A 25,496-nucleotide genomic window follows, 5' to 3' on the forward strand; every position below is an offset into this window, starting at 1 on the left:
GGAAACAAACAGATGCTTTCTGATGACATTGGGCATCATATGAAAGATGTGATGAGCAGTATTTGTTTGTGTCAACTCCATCTGCTCACTGCAAAAACAAAATTGCAAATATATGCTGAAACACCAGAGAAAATGCACCTGAGGACTTTTGTGAGAGGTACGTGGTATATAAAACACACACACACACACACACACACACACACACACACACACACACACACACACCATATTAATACATAGCTGCTTCCTTATGCCCTAGCAACAGGTATGAGGTGGTGCCCACTTTCCTTAGCTCACCCAGCATGGGATGTTTTGTCTGTTGGGCCTGTAGCTGATTGTCCTGCAGAATCTGCACAAGTTGAGAGAGAGAGAGAGAGAGAGAGAGAGAGAGAGAGAGAGGAGACGGGGGAGGGGGGGGGGCACACTGTTCATTGGGAGTTGTAACATTTGGTGAGTATTGGAACCACTCATGGAGAGAGCAGGCAGATTCAGGAGGTTTCTGCTGAGATGTGGAAGAGGCTCTATCTGCAGTTGTTCAATATTCTGAGTGTAATTGGTTGCAAATCATAGCTGATATCGGAATGAATACCACCTAGATTCTGAGGCCATACTCTGTTTCTTTCGACAGCTGACTGTGTTGGTGAATAACGCTAGTCTCACGTGAAAGATGGAGACTTGGCTCACGATTTGCCACATTATACTCAGATCCAGTTGCAGTTCACTGGTTTGGAGCTGGATGGAATACTAAACCAGAGATTCAAGCAAATCTGTGATAATATGGGCTGTGAATTTCTTCATTTCCAATATTGATTGGAGAATTATAGCACTCCTCCCCCATCCGCTTTCCGACCTTCAACAGGTCAGGTGTGCACTATATATAGAAAGGGGTTAATCTGTTGGCAGAGTACATGTGCCATATTCATACGTTTTTGTAAGTTGTAGGAACACCTATATTACTGTTTACCTCTCTTGTGGAACGGCACTCCTGGACAGTAGTGTACACAGCATACTAAGTTACTCGCTCTCAGTGCTCACCGTGCTTCTGCCAGGTGGTCAACAGTGTGTTTATATGATCGTTTGATCCAGAATTTGCCTTTAACATTACATGAGGTAACTAGACTTCTTAAATCACGATATTGTCACAACTCTGTGGGGGCTCCTTATGAAGACTGTTGAGAACGTGAATTGCACAACTTTATGCATATAAGTTTCTATAGCTTTTACCATAATTTTTGTTTGTTCAACTGCAGGCAACGTGATGGTGTTCTTTCAAACAATACAGTTGTGACATAATAAATATGTTTTTATAAAGCTATGGTGATTTCTTATCAATATTAATTGTAAAGGAGCACATCAGCTATGTTAGTCACAGAGGAAAATATTCATCACTGCAGATTAAAAAGAGTTAATGTTTAGGCCTATATGGTATTAGTTAATGACAGGAATATGTCCATGGTAAGGTCCTAGACTTGGTCTCACTTATTGAAGCTAATAATGTCCACATAATACTAGGAGCAGAAAGCTGCTAAAACCAGAAGCAAATAACAGTGAAATATTGAATACAAATTGGAATGTATATCATAAAGATAAGTTACAGTAATTGAATGCATTTTATATACCAGGTAATTTAGGAGCTGTATTGACAGAATGCTTCTAATAAAAGCTAGAGAATATCTATGGTAAATTTCCTGGTAGTACTATTGTTGTAGGGGTATTTCAGTTTTCCAGTTGTAAAATGGGATTTTCATGTAATGAAGACAAGTGCCATGGACAGATATTTGAGTGAAATTTGTTTAATGGTTACTTTCTCCCATAAATATCTCTCGAACTGACAACAATGAGAAAATAGAGCTGATGTGGAGGCTTGCTAACAGTAGTGCTCCCTGTACACTATTCATGAATGGTATGGGAGAGAGGGGAAATGATTATGCTACCATAAGAACCCTCCACTACACACCATCAGGTTGCTTGCACAATGTAGATGTGGATTTCTTCCTCATTCCGTATCCCTGTTTTTCTGATATACTATTCTTAGATTTTCTCCTGCTGTACCCATTGCCTCCTTATGTAGTTGCAATCCACCAACACTAGTCATGCCTATATTTTCCAGATGCATAACCCACCACAGCTCCATACTCTGCTTCTCCTCCCTTTCCCCACCTCACACTAATTCCATGTCACCGTTATATCAAAGCACAGCTCATTACTGCCTTTTCTATGCGCCCACCTGCTGCTAAAATCCATTTGTACTCAGTAAGTAGTAACTTGCCCATATGTGATACTAATATGTAAGTTGAGATAATCATTATCCCTCTGTAGCTGACTGGTGGGTGATTCCTTACACTGATTTGATATATCATATTCATGCAATGTATCTTGATCTCTGTTTCTGGTTTACAGCACTTGGAGAGGCAGCCTCTGTTGTTTTACAGTTGATTCAGGAGTCAAATGTCTATGTGTTGGATAGCTGCTGTGTCTTACTTACCATTGATATGAATAAAAACATCAAAATATGTTGCTAGGAAATTTTTTCTTCCTTTTTCTCTCATCCACAACTGTTTTAGATTGACGTAAGTCTCTTGATGTTATAATTATTAAACTTATTCCATCTCCCTCTTGAGCAATGCACTATATATCTATCCAGTTCAAATGGTGAAAATATTTTGGCTAAATGTCCCAAGTCCAAAGATGCCAAGATCCCTCACATTATGTATAGCATCATAGATACTTCTTTGTGAGAGGTAACACTTTAGATTTGTGACCAAAACTTGCTTGTCTTCTTATCAGTTGATTTTTTCCCCGTGGTTTGTTATTAAGGTTCTTCAGTTGGCTTTGTAAATGCATTTTAAAGTACTCTATGTCAGTATGACGAGACGTCAACAGGTCTGGCTCTTTGTACATAACATCTGTTTTTACAATTTTCAGCAATTATTGGAACTCCTTTTGATCTGTTTTGTCATAAATATTTAATCAAAGCCACTTCTCTTCAACAATAATGGTTGGTACCCATCTTCAGTAATGCATCTCCTTTGATAATCCATCTTTCCTTCCTCAGTACCAAGTGAGGTGGTGCAGTGGTTAGCACACTGGACTTGTTGTCGGGAGGGTGACAGTTCAAACCTGCATCCGGCCATCCTGATTTAGGCTTTCCATGAATGCCCTAAATTGCTCCAGGCAAATACCAGGATGGTTCCTTTGAAAGATCACAGCCAACTTCCTTCCCTAATCTGATGGGACCGATGACCTCACTGTTTGGTCCCCTCCCCCAAATCAACCAACCTTGCTCAGTCATATTTGAATTCATTGTTATACTCAGCCACAATGAGCTTTGAATGAATGGCTTTGTAGTATTGTTTGTTTGACATTGGTCTGTACACTTCAGTTGTATACATGTCCAATGTGTGCCTGCTCAGAGTAGGCAGGGTGGCAGCATCCTTAGGGAGGGTTAGAGGAGAAGGTGAAATGTTCCCTTATAAAAATGTCACCCTCTTTTGTAAACAGCAAGATGCCTTGGTGAATCTGGAACTGATGTCACTGTATGAAAAAAAAGTGGATGCCTGATGATATGAGGCTACCGAGTTGTTGGGCCATCCTGCTGGATGTGATGGAAAACACGCTGCAGTAGGGGATCCATCCAGGGTTCTGCTGCAACATCCCTAGAGTTTATCAGCAAGTCCTCAAAGGTTATTGAACTTGGTAGACAGTCTGAAAACAGACAGTTCGCTGTGTGTCAAATTGCAAGTTTGGGCCCTTAGGGGGTCAGTATAGGGCATCTGTATTAGAGTGTTAATAGGATCGGCAATAATGTATGGAGTACTGGAGTAATGGCCTAACAATGAAGACAGTTGGCTGATCATTCCAGCAGTTTAACCTTGGACCCAAACAAAGATAACAAAGGACTGTGGCCAGTAACTAATGTATGCACTCCAGAAATGATAGCCTTCATTTTCTGTTTGTGAATAATGTTCTTAAGCTGGATTTAAGGTTGTGGAAATGAACGTTATAGGCTTTTCAGAACCATCTTGGAAAGAAGGGCATCACTGCCATGATGGGAGGCATCTGGTGCCGAAACTGATGCAACCGAGAGATAAATTGTTAAACAAGGAGATGACTGTCAACAAGTTTTCAAAGCTTGAAGTGCTTGCTGGCTGACCATAGACCATTAAAAGGGAACGCCATTGTGACATAACTGATTCCAAGGATAGACAATTGAAGCAGCCCGAGGGATAAAAGGGCCTAATAATTAAACTTTAAATGAAACACCTGGAGGTTATTCACAGATTGGGAGCCTCAACTTTTTTTATTGCCTTGATAGCGTCTTGTGTGGGTTGTAACATTTCTTTACTAAGGACATATTCTAGGTAAGTGAGGGAACATTGAAGAAATGAAAAATTAGGAAAATTGCTCATAAGGCCTTTTCAGAAAGAGCCACAAATATCAGATGCAAGTTTCATGGATGTTCCTTGGTTGTATGACCCGTGACCAGGATGTTGTCAAGGTAGTTGACTTATTGAGAAATATTTGCTGTCAACTGTTCTAAAGACCGTTGGAAAATAGCATGAGCGCTCACGACCCCTAATGGCAACCTTTTATACTTGTGAAGTCCAAAAGGTGTATTAAATACCAAGATTTTCCTCGACTCCTTGGCTAATGGAAGCTGGAAATAAGCCTCCGCCAGGTTAATTTTTAAAAAGAAGTGACTACCAGCTAACGTGGAAAAGAATTGATCAGGCTGGAGCAAGGGATTAAAATTGATTTATTCTTGGGCATTGACAGGAAGTTTAAAGTCTTCATACAGCCATAAAGTGTCACCTATCTTACATATGATCACTAAGAAAGAGGCCCATTGACTAAAGGGAATAGGTGGAAACACTTGCATTTGTTCCAAGCTTCTGATTCCAGTTTCACTTTATACTGAAGGACCAGCAGAATTGGGTGAGTTATAACAAAGCAGGGCACTGTGGAACATGTCTGAAAAAATAAGGCTGTCCCTGAAGCAGGCTCAAATAATGATTTTGCAAACGTGAAGTCTCAATCTCTTCACCACCACTGAAAGCTCAATACTATTAACAGTGTACTGAATAGAAAAACCAAAATCTGAATACACATAGAGTCCAAAAATATTTTCCACAGGTGGATTGGCGACCACCAGGAAATTCAATGACCTGGTCACTTGTATATACTTCACAGAGGGCTTTGTTTGGCCCAACAATGGAATGTTAGAATTTGGAATGCACACTGCCCAAAGGCAAAGTGCCAATAATATACACTCACTAAAGTATGTCAATAGATTGATCATAGACAGGTGCACCTGTATCAAATAAGAATGCAATTGGTATATCCCCTGTTTCTGTAACAGTATTTTTCCTGAAAACATTTTATGATCAGTTCCTGTAACATTGCTGGAGGATGTGCCAGGCCGCCAGCAAGTTTCAAAACACCTTACATTCTGATATTCATTCGGGGAATTAGAAGTGAGCTAATAAAAGCAAATTTTGGACAAATTTCATGAAATCTGGTTTATCAATGATCTTAGTTTCCATTTTGGAACAAATAGCTAATTATTTTCTCCCAAATGTAAATTGCAATTCCTTTGCTTGTTTCTAGTAAATGGCAGGGTCTCACATGTTCCCACAATCTCAGTTAATTTCTACTAGAGTATTGATGCATAGTGTGTGTTGTTCACTTCTGTTTATATTGTGGTTAATTCTATTGCTTCTTGCTGCCATACCTGTATTTTACATCATGGAAGAAATTATAATATTTTTTTTTACATCTAATTCAAATGCAAATATTTCAGGTAAGGAAGAACGGCAGTTGAAGGCCAACACTATTTTTCAAAGAGAGTTTGACAAACAGTTAGATGAACTAGAGAAACAGATAATACGCCATGAATGCAGTATAACACTTGTAAAAAAGTACCTTAACATTATTCGCTGCCAGCTACTATTGAGAGGAGTTGGGGATGACAAGGTAATTTTATTAAGACACTGCTATAGATCTATCAGTGTATTCAATGGTTGTAAGTATGTAGCCTTTAAATAAGTAAGTCACAGATCTGGTTTGAATCAGCTAGTTAGATTAATGGCTGAATTCTGGTGGACTGGCCAGTGCAGATGTGAAGTTGTTGTTTCATTGCCATTTACATGTCAACTGAAGCAACACCCTGATTCTGCATAATATACATTCCTTAAAAACATTTAAAATCATGAACCCCCCCCCCCCCCCCCCGAATAATCCATGCTGCATAATGAATGTGGCTAATGGCATGTCTTATGTGTCTGAAAATTTAAACCTGACCCTACTGACCCTAGACAGACCGAAATAATGACGGATATTGGGAATGTAAAGTCTCAATTTCTATACACGACACCCAAAGTCTCAGCTGCATCTCATTAGAGGCATAGCGCTATATGTGTGTCAGTCTCAAAGTATGGAAATAGGGAAATTAATTACCAAAACAAGTGAAATCTACAAAGAGAGGATCTGATGTGACACAAGGAAAATATAAAAGGAGAAGCAGATGAAGAATTGTTAATGATATTCAAATGTGGAATCTGCGCCATTGGAACTTGCCATTAAGAAAACGCTACATAAAGAGTGATGTAAAACAAACAGTAATTGTGACTGTGTTAAAGTGTATATGTTCCAAATTTTATACAGACATTTTGTTGTGCAGTGATGAGCAATGCATATTAAGTTTACTCAGTTAAGGGGGATGGGGATCTGCTTGGTCAGAGAGCATAACTCCACCTGGTTGTTCTTAAAACCAATATTCTTCTTTATCCACCTAATGTTGTGGGTGGGATGTTTGGCAGTGGGAAGAACCATTTGAAAATAAATACCCAGGAAACGTTTCATCCTGTTTAAAATGTATTTATTATGATACAAACTGATGAACAAATTACTATATAACTTCGTTTCTATGTGCACATGGCACTGAACTGAATAGTTCTGCCATTGAGGTCCATAAAGAGTCTATACAACAGAATACTGGTGGTAGAGTCAGTGGCACCAGTCTTCTGGATGCAAAGGAATGGAGGAATATTCAGTTGGAGTTTAACTGCATCGTGGCTTTAATTCCAGTATAATATGCTAACAAGATACTAAGTGTGGCAGTAGAGCTTCAGGAGAAACACACAGATAGATGTCTAACTGAAATTACTTACGTTATACAACCATGAAAGTGTAACAGAAATTTCTTACATCGAGAAAACAGTAGCATCTACAGTATTTCACTTACCAAGGTGGCAAATTACATAATTGGAGACAAAGCCCACTGAGCACCATGTCCACTTCCAATGTATAGAAAGGCAAACACCATCTAGGTCATCTTTTTATTTATTGGATAATCAGTTTCAATCAATTTTTAGGTCATCTTTAGATCCATTAATTGTTAGAAAGGAAAGAAAATTTGGTGCCATGGCACAAAGATAGTTATGAAGTGACCTAAAAAGATATACAATGGAAGTATGCAAAACAAAAATAAAACAACATATGAAGTTAGTCATATTGAATAACTGTGAAGCGCAGGTCGTCGGTTGACAAACGTTCAGTTAAAATTACTGAAGCAATGGAAAATAAACTACAGAGTATGATATACCAGTGCCTATCATCTGACAAAATTGAAAGATCTTTATGTGAAACTAAATTAAAAGTTGCATTTGGTACAGAAACACCATAGCACAGAGTATTGGGTCAGTTGAAGTGTGGATGCCGAGGAATAGATGGATGCTGAGACAGAGAGCAAAATAATGAGAACACACATACAATGTGTGTAACTCTGATTTATTTAACTTGAATTCAGCTAGTTCAGTTGCATTCCAACAATTCCTTGTCACAAGCAAGTTGGTTGTAGATAATAATAATAGAAAGGTGAGGCTAATTAGTAGCTTTCAAGTGCACCTACTCAACTCTGCTATGCGACAGTGCTGGCATCGATGTGGCGTCTTCGACTAGTAAGGCAGTCACATGAGTTATTACCACTTTGCTGGAGATGACGAGGGGATGAGGGAAGTCTGGGCACAGGTGACAGTGGGGAGCAGGAACCAAAATTTCAGCTGATGACAAGCTCCTGTCTGCACCCCCAACTTTTGTCATGCAAATGCCAGAAGTATCAGTGGAAAGACCAGCCATATAGTGCTCACCTGACCCAGTGAAAGAACATCTCTTCCATCAGTGAAGGCAGAACGGCAACTGGAGGATCCATGTTGGCCCGCTGGAAGGCAGCTCAGGCAGCCAGCTGTGTGCTGTCGACAATAGCACTGCGTCGACAGCCAAATGGCTCCCTGTCCAGCACACGTGCCTGGGGGAGGCGAAGGTGCCTGAGGCTGTAGTGTTCTCCTGGGCATCGAATGTACAAATGAAAAACCTGCAGCAGGATCGTGCAGCCCACGCAAATGAAGCCGATTCCAGCGGTGCTTCTGCAGCCCTATGGGACCCTATAAGACATATAAAGAGTGGCCTAAGACTTTGGGAATAACTCTTTGTTCCCAGCGCTTGTGTCTGCCAAAAACTCTGAAAAAGACCAATTATTTAAACTTCTAGTGTTGCACAGAATGGCCCATCCACTGTGGAGGATGCAGCAACTAAAGCATTATCCTATGGTGGCGTCCACGCGTGAGCACCACAAATGGAAACCTGCTAAAGGCATCTACTGCAATAAGCCAACAAGAATTCCAGTATGGTCCTGCAAAGTCTAAAGGCAGACGTTGATGAGGGGCACTGGGCTTGGACCAATCAAACAATTTCTGTAGCGGAGCAGCCAGGATGTTCCGTGAATGGCAGACATTGAGAAGTCAGCTGTTCTATTTGAGAGTTCATACTGACTCATGTGCAAGCTGCTCAGTGCATGCAATGGCTCAAAGTCCTTGATAGAGGAGATGAAGAATTTCCTTCTGAAGAAAATGTAGGCCAACCACATAGGGCTGATCATTGTCTGTGTGTAATAAGACGACATCCTGCCAGACAGGTAAGTTAAGCGGGAGAGCAAAATAACCACCTACAACCAGATCACTCATTTACTTTATTGAATGTAGCCAACTGATGCAGAGATACTGCAACAGAATCTTGAGATTGGGGTCTGCAGCCATCATCTGAGCAACCCATTGATTCTACGGGAAAAATATCAAATGTTTCGTTGTCCTGAACATCAGTGTGCAAACAAGAATCCTCTGAGGTGTCGAATGCCGCACCAGTGCCAACTGTTAGGTGAGAGACACTATCTGCATTCGAATTATTAGCTGTGGGCTTGTTCATAATTTCACATTGTAATTTGAGAGGAGCAAAAACTAACACTGCACATGTGCAGGTGGTCTGGCTTTGAAGGGCTGAACAATGAGGTGAGACACTTGTGATACATCACAAGTAGAATTTTCTGCCATACAAGAATTGGTGGAATTCAGTCAGCACATACACGACAGCAAGAGCTTCCTTCTCAATCTGCGAGTAGTTGCACAGAGCTCTGTTTAGGAGTTTGGATGTGAAGGCAATTAGCCAGTCTAATGATCCGACTCTGCAAGAGAACAACACCAATCATGCAAGAGGAGTGTCAGCCGCAAGCACAACTGGCTTAGCGGGATCAAAATGTACCAAACAATGATCACTCAGTATAGCAGCTTTCAAAATCTGAAATGCAACCTGACACTCTGAGTCCAGTCAAACGAAAAATTCTTTCAGCGAAGACAATGTAATGGAGCTGCAAACTACACAGTATTTGGAATGAACAGAGTGTAATAAGTTGATTTACCCAAAACAGCTTGAAGTTCACTAATGTTCCTAGGAGCTGGGAGATCCCATATGGCAGTTAAGTGCGACTGCAAAGTGTGGATATCCTGACTGTTGATCATATGTCCTAAATATTCAGTCTCAGTCTGGAAGAATATGCACTTGTCTTTATTACACTTTGACCCAGCATCTGACAGCACTCGAAATAATTTCTTGAGATTGGAAAGATGTTCATTGGGAGTATGACCTGAATTGAGTATGTCATCCACATAGTTCAAACATGATGGAACTGTAGCAGTCAAATGTGACATATAACATTGAAAAATTGCAGATCTGGGTGCACTCCTGAAGGTCAACCTCAAAAACGTAAATAACCCAATGTGGGCATTGATCAGAAGAACTTGTTGTGACTGTTTATCCAGGGTAAGCTGCAAAGAAGCACCGTGAAGATCAATCTTGGAAAAAAAGCCACCTGCACCAAGTTTGACAACAAGTTCCTCAGGCCATGGCAAAGAAAAAGAGTCAATCAAAGTCTGTGGATTTACTGTTGCCTTGAAATCTGCACATAAACGTAACCTCTGCGAAGGTTTCTTTATTTCCACTAAAGGTGATGCCCACTGACTGATTGCTACAGGGGAATCACACCATTGTCCTTCCAAGATAAGAGTTGCTATGCCACCTGATCTCTGATAGCGTGAAGGACAGGCTGTGCTCGGCAAAGCTGTCGTTGCACATTGTCTTTCAAATGTCATTGAATTTGTCATCACACAGTTATCTTGTCTGTAGGCACAGAAGAGTTCACAGAGAGAACATTGTCTTGAATGAGCAAACCAAATAGATCAAAAGAGTCCATGCCAAAAATGTTTTCACTGCCATGGGAGCACAAAACTGTGAATGAAACTGTCTTGGTAATGTTACAAAAAGTAGCAGGTAGGCTGCAAACACTTTGAACAGGAATGTTATATCCACCGTAACCAGAAAGAGGTGCCTGTGACTTACGTAGCTTATGCTTGTCTAACAGTTCGCAAGTGATTCTCTTCAACAAAGTCGCTGATGCACCAGTGTCCCCCGCATGCAGACTTTGTGATTGGCAGTCTGCAGAGAGATAAACAGCTTATTGGGCTGACACAGAATGGGAGATGTGTGCGACTTCTTTGCTATTGCACTTGACTTGCACTATGTAATACTAGAATCACTACTGGGCTTGGAAAAAATGTATTAGCATTTATGGACTGAAGCTTTTGAGAAAGTGCATGTTGAGCTTCTGTTTTTACAGACATACGGATGGAACATGACTGTGCTTGCCACAAGGATAACACGTAGCTACAAGTCAGGGGCACGCCTGGCACTTGTGTGCTGTGAAACACCGAGGCCAAGATTTAACACCGCTAGTCTGCTGCCTAGCATACTGGTTCTGTTTATTTTGCTGCCCTGGCTGAGAATTTATGTGCTGCGGTGTACAAACTATGGGCACAACCTGTTTACCACTACTTTGTATGGCACAAATAGGAGTGCAATCAAAGTCAATTGCTACAATATCATACGAGTCCTGACGCTCCACTAATTCCAAAAGCTGTCACAAACTAGGATCAGGATACTTGAGAATCTATTCGTGTATGTGAAGATCTTGCACATTTTGTGTAATTGTGTCCCTGATCATGGCGTCACTATAATAGTGTCCACACTCACACTTAAATTTGCAATGGCGTGTAAACCCTAATAAGTCTACTGCCCACTGCTCATGAGTCCAATTAGGTTGCCTCCACAAATGAAAGAATTTGTAGCATGCAGCTGCCACATTAATCTGTTCATCAAAGTATTTGTCCAGCAATTAGTTCTTCAGGAATACTTTCGGGGTGGGCAGTGTGGAAAAGTTTGCAGGTGAACCTGTACAATGACATACCAGCCATTGCAAGAAGATCAGGTTGCCTGCTCCTACCTTCAGTGTATGCATCAAGTTGTGCTCGGTACTTGATCCATTCCTCGTGTGTTGAATCAAACACATACAATGGTGGGATGGAAACAGGTGCTGGTGCCTGTGGCTGTGCTGCAGAAGGCTGGGGTGGCAGTGGCATATTCGGTTGCACAGTGAGCAGTCTTGTTCATCATGTCCATGAGCTGCTGCATCTGCTGTGCCTGAAACTGAATAATTTGTGTTACTAACAGTTCTTGTGAAGGACTAGCCATGCTCAGTACACACACCAAAAATTACAAAACAAGAAATAATGTGTGCAAGCATGAATGTTAGCCTCATTATACACAAACAAACACAGTCAAGTGCAGACCACATTTTGAAACTCAAAAGCACAGGAAAGTGAGCACAGTGAAAAATGACAGTTCTGCAAGAAAAGAGAGACAATTAACAGTAGCACCAAATGGGTACAGACTCGTCACTAGCTATTGGGTCGCTTCAGGGGTGGGTGCCGAGGAATAGGTGGGTTTTGAGACAGAGAGCGAAATAATGTGAGCACATGTAAAATGTAACTAACTCTGGGTTACTTAACTTCAATTCAGCTAGTCCACTTGTATTCCAACAGTTCCTCGACACAAGCAAGTTCATTGTGGATAATAGCAACAGAGAGGTGAGGCTAACTACGAGGGCAGTTCAATAAGTAATGCAACACATTTTTTTTCTCGGCCAATTTTGGTTGAAAAAACCGGAAATTTCTTGTGGAATATTTTCAAACATTCCCGCTTCGTCTCGTATAGTTTCATTGACTTCCGACAGGTGGCAGCGCTGTATGGAGCTGTTAAAATGGCGTCTGTAACGGATGTGCGTTGCAAACAACGGGCAGTGATCGAGTTTCTTTTGGCGGAAAACCAGGGCATCTCAGATATTCATAGGCGCTTGCAGAATGTCTACGGTGATCTGGCAGTGGACAAAAGCATGGTGAGTCGTTGGGCAAAGCGTGTGTCATCATCGCCGCAAGGTCAAGCAAGACTGTCTGATCTCCCGCGTGCGGGCCGGCCGTGCACCGCTGTGACTCCTGCAATGGCGGAGCGTGCGAACACACTCGTTCGAGATGATCGACGGATCACCATCAAACAACTCAGTGCTCAACTTGACATCTCAGTTGGTAGTGCTGTCACAATTGTTCACCAGTTGGGATATTCAAAGGTTTGTTCCCGCTGGGTCCCTCGTTGTCTAACCGAACACCATAAAGAGCAAAGGAGAACCATCTGTGCAGAATTGCTTGCTCGTCATGTGGCTGAGGGTGACAATTTCTTGTCAAAGATTGTTACAGGTGATGAAACATGGGTTCATCACTTCGAACCTGAAACAAAACGGCAATCAATGGAGTGGTGCCACACCCACTCCCCTACCAAGAAAAAGTTTAAAGCCATACCCTCAGCCGGTAAAGTCATGGCTACAGTCTTCTGGGACGCTGAAGGGGTTATTCTGTTCAATGTCCTTCCCCATGGTCAAACGATCAACTCTGAAGTGTATTGTGCTACTCTTCAGAAATTGAAGAAACGACTTCAGCGTGTTCGTAGGCACAAAAATCTGAACGAATTCTCCTTCTTCATGACAACGCAAGACCTCACACAAGTCTTCGCACCCGAGAGGAGCTCACAAAACTTCAGTGGACTGTTCTTCCTCATGCACCCTACAGCCCCGATCTCGCACCGTCAGATTTCCATATGTTTGTCCCAATGAAGGACGCAATCCGTGGGAGGCACTACGCGGATGATGAAGAAGTTATTGATGCAGTACGACGTTGGCTCCAACATCGACCAGTGGAATGGTATCGTGCAGGCATACAGGCCCTCATTTCAAGGTGGCGTAAGGCCGTAGCATTGAATGGAGATTACGTTGAAAAATAGTGTTGTGTAGCTAAAAGATTGGGGAATAACCTGGTGTATTTCAATGCTGAATAAAACAACCCCTGTTACAGAAAAAAAAGTGTTGCATTACTTATTGAACTGCCCTCGTAGTAGGATTTGAATACGTTGAGTGAACTCTGCTATGCGATTGTGCTGGCATTATTGCGGCAGCTTCTTAAGTCAGCTCGGTGGTGGCACTACTCGCACATGCAGCAGAGTGTGTGTCTTTGAGCTGGCCGTGGATTGATGGGGCAGTCATGTGAGTTACGTATTGCCTGGCCTGGTGCCAATATATTAAGACACAACACAGAAAGATTTCATGTGAAAAAATGAGTACCTGCACTCAGACATATATAGTGTCACAGGTTGCAACTGTCAGAAACAATGTATTGGACCTACGGGTAGAAGGTTTAAAATGTGTTTCGCAGAGTACATCTACACACATCAACATACTATCATACAATCCTGGATTGAGACACAAACATGAAGGTCCTCCACAAAGCCAATAGGTGTGAATTAGTACACCACGTTTGTGCAAGGAAGTAAAAATTAAAATACAAAAGCAAACTGAAACTTCCTTGCAGATTAAAATGGTATGTTAGTCTGAGACTCAAACTTGAGACCTTTGCTTTTCACAGGCAGTTGCTCTGCTGACTGAGCTACCGAAGTATGACTCGTGACTCATGACTCGTGACAGATTATGAGTCATGCTTGGGTAACTCAGTCTGTGGAGTGCTTGCACGCAAAAGGCAAAGATCCCGAGTTCGAGTCTCAGTCTGGCACACAGTTTTAATCTGCCAGGAAGTCTCAGATCAGTGCACACTCCACTGCAGAGTGAAAATTTCGTTCTGGAGACAAGAGTGAACCGATTACCAAATATCGGTAAAAAATCTACTACTTTAAAAAGGCTTAAAGGTGTTGAACATGGAATCACATATTAGAAACCAAGAAAAACTTTAAAAAACAGAGGCTGAAAGACAGCCACTTCAGAAAACCAGACAGAACTTACATCCAAAAATACACTTAACAAAAATATGAACTACTATATATACAGCAAATGTGTGACCACTTTTTTTATGCTTGAAACATGAAGTAGTACAAATCAGTTGTGTAAATATGTCAGAATTAACTTAAAAAAAATATACTAAATAGGAAGCAAAAATTGGGCTGCCAGTTTAAAAGTACACATAGCACAGTATTCTTTAACTGGAAAAACATTGTAAAATATAAAATCTACATAGTGGAAACATCACAAAGGGAACTTAAAATGATCACTATCATATCAATTCTGTATTGCAACATGCATATTGATGACCACAAATGGGGAATAGCAAATTGCCATGAACCACAGAGGGACAGATAACCTACCTGTTATGTGTTTTGATTTGATTTGATTTTTTATTGGTCCAGTTTTATCGTACAGCACAAATTGTACAATTAATATTGGACAGGTCAAAAATAAGTTACAATAATACATAGTATTAACGAAGTAGTAGGCAAATTAAAAATAGGTACCTATAATTTTGTTATGTATTCAGAAATTTTCTGACAGAATAGAAACAGTGCTTTATTAGAAATGCCTTTAGTTTAGCTTTAAATATTGGATGAGTAGCATTTTTTATTTCCTCTGGTATCTTATTGTGTAGTATTACACCAATGTTAATTATGCTCGTCTGATAGGTGGTTGTTCTGTGATATTTTTGATATATATTTGATTTCCCTCTGGTACTATAGTTGTGTACATTTTTGTTCTGTAGCAGTTTGCGTGTTTTCAGGAGGTAGTCCCTAGTAAACAAGATAGTTTCATAAATGAATAAACTTGGAGCATTTAGAACACCAAACTCAGTAAAATGGGATTTACAGGACTGCATCTTTTTAAGGCCACAAATTATTCTTAGAGCTCTTTTTTTCATTCTGAAAACCTTTACACTATGAGTTGAGCATCCCCAGAAAATGATCCCATATCGGACTAGTGAATGGAACTGTGCATAGTATACCTGCAGCACTGTTGTTTTGCTTGATGTAGCCTTTAAAATTCTGAGGCCATAGCAAACAGACGATAGTTTTCTAGACAAGTTATTTATATGTGTGTCCCACTTTAAGTCTTGCTGAACCCATAGACCCAAAAATTTTGTGACACAAATTCTAGGGGATCATTTTTTAATTGTGCTTGAATAGGCATTTGATTAGTTGGAGGAATTAAATGAAAATCGACAGACACAGTGTTTTCAGTATTTATAATGAGTTTTTTTTTTTTTTTTTTTTTTTTTTTTTTTTTTTTTTTTTTTTTTTTGGGAACCACTCAAAGTCTTTTCGTAGAACTTTCTGCTGTGGACTGCAAAGTTTCTGGACTGGATCCAGTGAGCAATACGCTGGTGTCATCGGCAAACAGGATAGTTTTTGTGGGACTCGTATATTCAACTAAGTCGTCCACATAAATCAAGAAGAGTAGTGGACCTAAGATTGAGCCCTGTGGTACAACATATTTTCTTGGTAATTCGCAAGAAAGAAAGTTTTTTCTTGTTTTATTCATTTTGTTGAATTCATACTGAAGTGATACTTTCTGCCTGCAGTTTTTTAGGTATGAACACAACCAGCTATGTGCTACATCTCTTACTCCTTGTCTTTCTAATTTTTTAAGCAGAACGTTATGGTGCAGGACATCAAAGGCTTTTGATAGATCTAGAAAAATACCTGCAGTTAATTTATGTTGATCAAGTGATTTTAAAATGCAGTCCAAGAATTCAAAAATTGCTCTCTGTGTAGATTTAGACTTTCTAAAACCATGTTGTTGTTCTGCAAGTGGTGCATATTTATTTATGAATTTTTCTAGAATTTTTGAGAAGTAACTTAACTGTGACATGGGTCGGTAGTTTGATATTTTTTCAGAAGAAGTGGTGAAACTTTTGCTGTTTTAAAAACATCTGGAAATACACCATTTTTTAAAGAGAGATGGAAGGTTTTTGCCAAGGGGTTTGGTATGTGGTGATCACACGCTTTTGATATAAAATCAGGTACTTCATCAAGACCACATGACATTTTATTGCTTAATGATTTAATTTTACTTATAATTTCATTGGGCCTTGTATCATAAACATACATAGAAGCAGTTGAGATCACTGACTTGCTGGAGAAATTTGGGACTGGTCCTTGACAGTGTACTTGAATGAGGTCTTCAGCTAGTGAAGTGAAGTATTCATTGAATTTTTCCACAACTAAATTTGGGTCTGTGACTTTTGAGCCTTCTAGTGTTAATGATACATTATTTTTCTTTGGCACTGAACAACAAATTTCTTTCTTTATAACTGTCCACATGGATCTCATTTTGTTAGATGAGTTTCTTATCAAATTGTCATTCCACATAATTTTTGCCTCTTTGACTACTCTAACATAGATTCTTTTGTAGGCTTTTGAATAATCTGCGAATTCTTGGGTTACTCTATATTTCTTACAACATTACTGCAGAAATCTGTTTCTCTCACTGGAAATTTTTATGCTTTTAGTTACCCATTACTTATTATTGTTATGTTTTACTGTTTTTACTACTTTTGGAAATACTAGATTAAAATAGTGAAGAAATATGCTCTGAAAACTCATGTACATGCTATCAACATTGTTCTGAGTGGCGGTGCTTTCCCAGTTTTCCTTCGCCAGTAAGAGTTTAAAAATTCTAATGTTATCTTCAGAAAAGATTCTTTTTTCAACTACTTTTTCGGAACTGCTATTACCTGTTGGCATTTCTATACACAGCAGCTGTGCCTCATGATCACTATAATGTATGCTCAGTACTCTGCTTGTGACTCTGTAATTTGTTTCTGAGATGAATATTTGGTCAATAATGGAATTTGTGCATTCTGTTAATCTTGTTGGGCTGTGTATTGCGGGGATCATATTGAATGTGTTGGTCATATTTATCAAAGCATCTCTGGTGCTGCTGTCTTTTGAAAAATCAATATTGAAATCCCCACAAAGCACTATCTTCATATTTAGTATACTGATCCTGCTCAGCAGAACCTCTAGTTTATTCATGAAGACTGGCAGGTTTCCACTTGGTGCTCTATATATATTAATAACTATGAAATTAAGCTCTGACAGTTTAGTAATGAAAAGTTCAAAGTCTTTTTCAATTGAGTTGATATAGCTTTTACTGACATCACAAAACTTTATTTGTTCTTTCACAAAGATAGCAGACCCACCAGGTTTGGAAAACTCTCAGCTAAAATGAAATGCTAATCTATATCCTGAGATTGAGGTTAATTTTACTTCGTGATTTCATAACCAATGTTCAGTAATGCAGATTATGTCTACATTTAGTGCATACTGGAGTAGTGCTTCCAACATGGAAATTTTATTTGTGAGTGACTGAACATTATGGTGTAATATAACAAAATCTGGGTATTTAGTAACTTTAGTTGAAATGGTTTCTGATTCTTTATCTAATGGCATTTCTAATACAGCACTTACCCTAAAAAATTTTCAGTATATTTCTTGTGTGTGGCTTCTGTTTGCTGGTGGCAATCAGCAGGTGAGTTAACTTCTGGAGCATGTATAAATTTTGCTTCATCCACATCTGTCCTCTTCGGTTTAAACCATTTCGTAATTTTCATTTGGCTGACGACTTGATTGTTTGTTTCTCACCTAATCAGTTTAAACCACTTTGTAATTTGCGTTTGGCCGATGGCACAGCTTGTAACTCATCTAAAGCACTTCTTAATCTCCATTTGTTTGCCACTTATACTTTTTTCTTCACTCTTCTTCTAAATGCAAGTACAAATTTTCTCGGCTAGTAATTTCTTTCCTGGCATATTTAAATGAAGTCCATGGACTGTATGGGACTTTCGCTCCAATCTGTTTATATCTACAATATCAACATTCTTAAAGTTAGTGCATATTTCAGTGATACACTCGTTTGCAACATTAATTTCATGGTTCACATACGACCAGGGTGGTAAATCATGACGATGTGGGATGTTCACACAATGAGTACATTTGTGTGGGTTGAATTATTTAAACATTTCCTCATTCCTGTAATAACCTTGTATGTCTCGTTTCTATAGTCGTCGTTTGATCCTCCTATTAACACGGCAAAATCATCTTTATTAAAACTAGCTACGTCAGTTGATGTTGTTAGGTCTGTTATTTCACTCAGTGGAGCCCCTGGCTTTATGAAAGCCCCGTCGCTTGTGTGTGTTCTGTGCAGGCAATTAAAATTAGACAAAGTGGTATCGTTGTGTTGTGACACTGCCACTAATACCAGTTATCAAATCAGAAGTAATTGTAATTAAGAACTAACTCAAGTAATTGCAGTGCATCACAATTTCCTTATTTGATCTGCCACTATGTATGCGAAGATTCGTCGCAACTAAGTTAAAAAACTCATCCTTGGCGACACTGGTGTACATATTCTTAATTTCAAGAGGTACGATATAGATTCCATGTGCAATGTTAATTTAATTTAGGATTGTGGTAAGGTGATCTCTATTTTTAGTATTATAATTTAGGGGTTTGTAAGTTGTGTTGATTCAAATATTTTTACAAAATTTTGTCAGTCCCATATCCTGATCCATTACGTGCATTAACAATCGACCACAAAGATAAATTTAGTTTATGGATTTTTAAGGTAGCTCTAAGCATAAGAGCACTAGGATTCATCAGTAAAAGTGACGTTTTTTCCAATTCACTAGGAAAGGATCAGAATCCTTTAGCACGCTCATAAGTTGCTCAACATATTTAGTTATAGGATCTGTTCTACATTACAATGATCTCGTTTCCAGTATAAATTGCTAAGCCTCACTTGTATACTGTTGTTCTTCCATTGTCACCACTCTTTTGCTCTTATCAGCCCTCACAGTTAATGCCAGATTATCTTCCAGTTTACTATTTATACCACTCAAAATAGCATTTTCCTTTTTATATTTCATCCATCTTGTATCTCGACTTTTACAACTACTATCAGTCATCTGTTTTGCCCTAATAGGTACTTCATTATGCTGCACAACCATAAATTTGGCTCTGTCTAAGACTGTAACTTTATAAGTAATCAAGAATTTTTTTGTTGATTAGTGATAGTGCTGTGTGTTGCACATTAAACCACATTCTAGCAGGCTAAGCTACTCATCATTAAAAACAGTGTCTGTGTATTTGTAGATTTTAGGAAAAAAACTGAAATGACGACGGGGGGTGTCACTACTAACCACACAGTCATCCAACTTTGTAAGTGTACCAGTGTGAATTTTATGTATCCTGTTCCTTTTTGGCAGATTAAGAAAACAAAATTGCAAATATCTTACTAAGCATCACAGAAAATATGGGTGACAATGTTTAGTAGGGACATGAGGTATACATAGTTCTTACATTTGCTAGATTTTTTATCATTATTGTTATAGGATACAGCAACAAATGTTTGTGTATCTTACAGTGCTGTTGTAGTAATGCTGCTAAATGGAATAATAATAATAATAATAATAATAACAACTATGCTATTAGCTGAGCATTTAAAAATGGCTTACGAATGACAACAATGTACTTTGCACCCTAATGCAGTGATTTGTTGTAATTTTGTCAGTCTTCTGTGCTTTGCTTCAAACGAAACAGAATACTGAAATTTTCAAATTTACCATCAGCTTCAGTATTGCTATGGGTTATTTTTTTCTCCTTTACTGAATTTTTTTCCTGTCAGTTATGTCATCCATTCAACTTCTCTGGCATTCCTTTTAATTTATTGGTCCTTTCTCCAATATTCTTCATAGTTTTCCAAGCTATGGTTAGTCACCACTATTTTGTCTAGAGAGAAACATATTCCTCTTTGCTTTATTTTGTGAATTTCATCCCTTCTGTTCATGGTATTGCTTCTGTTTACATTATAACCATCTTTGAGTTCTTGTGTAAATTCTATCCATTTGGTCCACTCTCCTCCTCCTGTTTGTGTTGTAACTGCACACCATGGAATCTGAATGCCACCTTCCCTAAAACATTTTAGCTCTCACATAATTTGCTACATGTTTTGTTGCTGTAGTGTCATTTCTTTCAGGTTATTTAGAGATGCCATGGCATTTGTTTGATGAACCTAAGTGTCATGCATTGTTAATTGTAATTTCTTATTTTTCAGTTTCTTTTTGGTGCAGGGGCCTATCATTTTATTAATACCCGTAAAAGAGCAGAAAAACAAAATGTGAAAAATAAAAGCATTTCTACAGGAATTCAGCCCGAACAGATTCCTTGTATAAAAGATGATAGTTCATGTGGAAACAACAACAACAGAGTTCTGGAAACAGAAGTAAAGTCAGCTTTGACTAAGAACAACAACAGGATTGCCAGAGAACTTCACCAGAAGTCAGAGTGTCACATAAGAGGGAGAAGATTTAAGAAGCTTCAAAGGCAAGTTTCTCTTGTTGAGACATGGCTTGTCATTAAGTGAAGGAAAAATTTGTGTCACTCAATGAAAATTTGCTTACTGTTACCTGAATCTGAGCATTTTCTACAGGTTTGTTGTTGGAAATGTTTCTCAGTGGTGCCCTGAAAGACAGTACCAAGTTAGTGCTCCATACAAATGGATGTTATATATAAGGGGCCCAAGAGAGGATCCAGAGATCTCAAAATATGTGACAAAGGTTTCAGTCTTCCTTGATCCTTCATATTACCCAAACAATGTTGTGCACATGATGTAAGTTGCTTTGTGTGTTATTTGTGAGAAATTATCAATCTTTAATTAATTATTTGTTTAGTAATAAGAACATATAAATGGCCCTTAATGGTATCTTAATAATAAGGGAAATGAAATTCAGAATTCTCTCTCTCTCTCTCTCTCTCTCTCTCTCTCTCTCTCTCTCTGTGTGTGTGTGTGTGTGTGTGTGTGTGTGTGTGTCAAGTCAAAATTTAGTGGCAGAATAGAACTTTCATATAGTTTATACTCATTATAGTACTATTAATCTGATAGCATTACTCAGCAAATAGTGCTTGTTCTATCCATGAAATAATTTTCTTTGTTATCTTTTAATGTCAGTTCCTTATGGATGTACTGTGTCCAGTAAACCAGAACCATGGCATAAATTGTTGTAATGATGGCATCAGGATGATTAGTATTAGGACTTAAACAGGGAAGGCAATAACTTTTTTATCATAGACAACAAAGATCAAATGTTCCAGGTATATACAAAGACAGAATGAAATGTTGTTCTGTCTGATAAATATCGAAATTTCCTTAATCAAAAATTTCTACAAATTACAATTAGCTCAATTTTACATATTATAGATATTGCAAAACATGCATCACAGGTTTACAGGATGGTTCAGCTAAGCTGTTCCCCTCAAATATTTTCAGAGCCATTTAAGATATTGCAGTTCTGTTTTCATCCAGATGAATTGTGAGGTAGTTCTCACTAAATGACATTTCGTTTCTTTTTATAGCAATATTAATTACAGAGATTTTGATATCAACTTTGCTGTATCATAGTTCAAAAAGAGACAAATTCTATGCCATTTCACTCTTCAAAATCCAGTTACTAGTTTCAGAATAATTACAGCATTTATGTCTTATGATTTATCTATTTTAAACATGAAATGGATCGCAGTCTTATTTTGAGGTTCATGATTGCATACCCAAGTAGGGAAATAAGTTACTTCGGATTAGGAGGACACAAAGTGTTGCACTGCCACAATACCAGTGTAAAAGGGGCACAGAGGAGCTGTAGCTTTCATTCTGTCTAACGTTCACATGTATCAAGTGCTGGTTAGTTTGAAAAAAAAATAAATGTCTTTCACAAATGTGAAGAAACTAGATATACCACTTCTCTACAGGGAATACAGAAGGAACACAAAGAGAACAGCAAAGTTGTTAATATGCGGTGACCAACAAGAATGACAGTTCAACAAATGTACAAAAAAATGTATTCGAGAGGCGCTGGAATACCACACAGAGGGCAAGCAGTAAGCCTGCAATGAGTGGACTGAATGAAATAGATGATTTCGTAGCTGTTGCTCTTAATCCACATGGTAACTGCAGAGAAATTGTGTGTGTTCCTGGAATCGATCGGCCCAGCAATGTTTGCAACTTTGGCACGTACAGCTTCCATCCACATCATGGGTCACTTCACCAGCAGATTAATCAGTGGAATTGCTGAATACCTATGGAATTTTTTCACCCAGTTCTGATGCAACATCAGGACAGCATATTTTTTCTTCAAAGAAATCTCTTTACCAGTGAAACTACCCTTACAAATCATGGAAAGCTGAATTATGAAATCTGCATTATTGGGATGCTGAGAATCTGCACTGGCTGAGGCAGGTTGAATGTCACAGGTACTGGAGTGTGAATGTAGAGGACATGCCTCTTGAAATATGCAGATGTATGTGGCACAAGTGGTGCCCAGCTCACTTATGTGCTTGTGTCTAGGAAAGTGATCACCTAGGTTTTTCCCAGTCTCTGGATCAGACATGAAGGCATTATCATTTGACCTATATGTCTGCCGTTATTTGACGCCTCTGGACAATCCAAGAGGATTTAACACATCATGATTACATACAGTATGTGCAGTGATATCCATGGACTCTTTTGTCTTGTCTGTCCAGGAGTCCTTTATGGGTGACTGACAACGTGTAGTGCTGTAGACAGTGGCCACGTGAAATACTTGATGACATAAACTGAATTTTGAGGAACTTTATGGCCACATTCCTCTGCATTTTCCTTCTTCTTCTTCTTCTTCTTCTTCTTCTTCTTCTTTTTTTTTTTGGCTGATACTGTTGTTTTCCAATTTAAGTGTTTATTTTGACTTTAAACTCATGACATGAAGTTGTTATTTAACAAGTTTTATATCCGACTTCCCTTTTTACAAATTGATTCAATTTTTGATGTGCACCTTTCTTTCAAGGCTTTGGCAAAAACAAGCAGACTATCACTGTAATTAGCTGGTGTCTCATACTTACATGTCATGTCCTTTGCCTTCCAGTTGATGCGTCGGTCCAACATCATGCATCTAAATGTGATTAGTGTCAGCTTTAAACTAATTTTTTTCCAAATATTGTGTATTTTTAAGCAGATTCTCTTAGCTGTGTCAAGCTGCAGTGGCCCAAACAACAACACACATTTACACATAAGACAGCAGTTGGTTTCATGTTCAAAATGGACAAATCCTAAGTTGTAAATATTGCAGTTTGTCTGAAACTATTAATCAGATTTGGAAGAGTGACGCACCATTGAATATGTTTCTTTTTAGAACTATGATACTGGCAGTGGAATTTACTATAGTTCCGTGCAAAACAAGTAGCAAGTAGATGTAGCCCTGAATGAGACAGGGTGTATCGTTACAGGATGTCTTCGCTGTACCTTTGCAAATCAGATCTGTCAGCTTATGGACATAGCTCGCCTTGAAGTAAGGAGAATAATAGCTGCAAAGGTTGGAAAGTGATCACCTAGGTTTTTCCCAGTCTCTGAATCAGACATGAAGGCAACTGGAAAAAAGTGCAGATGACTCTTATATACAAGGGGCGGGGGCAAGAGAATTGACCTGCAAAATTACAGACCAATATCCTTAACACCAGTTTGTTGCAGAATTCTTGAACATCATCTCAGTTTGAATATAATAAAGTTCCATGAGACAGAAAAGCTTCTGTCAACAAATCAGCACAGTTTTAGACAGCATTGCTCATGCGAAACTCAGTTTGCCCTTTTCTCACATGATATCCTGTGAACTGTGGATGGAGGACAACAGACAGATTCCATATTCCCAGATTTCTGAAAAGCATGTTATATGGTGCCCAACTGCAGACTTTTAATGAAAGTGCAAGCATAGGTTCTCAGATATGTGGGTGGCTCAAGGATTTCTTAAATAATAGGACCCAGTATGTGGTCCTCGTTGTTGAGTGTTCATCAGAGACAAGGGTATCTTCAGGAGTGCTCAAGGAAAGTGTAATAGGACCACTGTTATTCTCTATATACATAACTGATCTGACAGATGGGGCGAGCAGCAATCTGCGGCCGTTTGCTGATAATGCTGTGGCATACGGGAAGGTGTCATCACTGAGTGGCTATAGGAGGATACAAGATGACGTAGACAAACTTTCTAATTGGTGTGAGGAATGGCAGCTAACTCTAAATGTAGAAAAATGTAAGTTAATGTAGAGGAGTTGGAAAAACAATCTTGTGATCTTTTAATACAGCATTAGTGTTGTGCTACTGGTCACAATCAGTATTAAGTATCAGAGTACAATGTTGCAGAGTAGAATGAACATGTAAGGACTGTAGTGGGGAAGGCGAATGGTTGATTTGAGTTTATTGGGAGAGTTTTAGGAAAGTGAAGTTCATTTGTAAAGGAGGCTGCATGTAGAACTCTAGTGCGACCCATTCCTGAGTACTGCTGAAGTATTTGGGATTCCCACCAAGTCAAGTTAAACAAAGACATCGAAGCAATTCAGAGGTGGGCTGCTAGATTTGTTACTGGTAGGTTCAATCAACATGCAAGTATTACGAAGATGTTTCGGAAACTCAAATCAGAATCCCTTGAGGGAAGACAGTGTTCTTTTCAAGGTACACTATTGAGAAAATTTAGAGAACTAGAATTTGAAACTGACTGCTCAACAATCCTACAGCCACCAACATACACTTCGCATAAGGCCCACGAACATAAGATAAGAGAAATTAGGGCTTGTATGGAGGCATACAGATAGTTATTTTCCCTTACTTTGTAAGTGGAACCGGAAGGGAAATGGCTTATAGTGGTACAACATACCCTCTACCATGCACTGTACGGTGCGTATAGCATATGTATGTAGATGTTAAGGGGAACTGTGGCTAAACCCATTTCTAATAGGCCCATGGAACAACCCAAAGGAGGAATTATGTAGCTGTGTTGAACTACCTTATATGACTTGGAAAATCCTGAATCACCCAAGGATGGTCATATCCCAGAGTAAAGAAAATTTCGAGCAATGGGGTTACATTAGTACTGATG

At 39.0% G+C, this 25,496-nt stretch overlaps 1 protein-coding gene across 1 annotated transcript in view; it reads left to right on the forward strand.

Moving 5' to 3' along the window:
- Positions 1–25,496, forward strand: part of LOC126248929 (uncharacterized) — a 148,430-nt gene that overhangs the window by 48,721 nt on the left and 74,213 nt on the right. Inside the window, exons 3-5 of the mRNA XM_049950436.1 lie at positions 5,801–5,973; positions 20,660–20,928; positions 21,035–21,214. Of these exons, the coding sequence (XP_049806393.1) occupies positions 5,801–5,973; positions 20,660–20,928; positions 21,035–21,214 (622 nt within the window). The remainder of the gene's footprint in view (positions 1–5,800; positions 5,974–20,659; positions 20,929–21,034; positions 21,215–25,496) is intronic.

The sequence above is a fragment of the Schistocerca nitens genome, chromosome 3, assembly GCF_023898315.1.
Source record: "Schistocerca nitens isolate TAMUIC-IGC-003100 chromosome 3, iqSchNite1.1, whole genome shotgun sequence".
In the NCBI taxonomy this organism is placed as follows: domain Eukaryota; kingdom Metazoa; phylum Arthropoda; class Insecta; order Orthoptera; family Acrididae; genus Schistocerca; species Schistocerca nitens.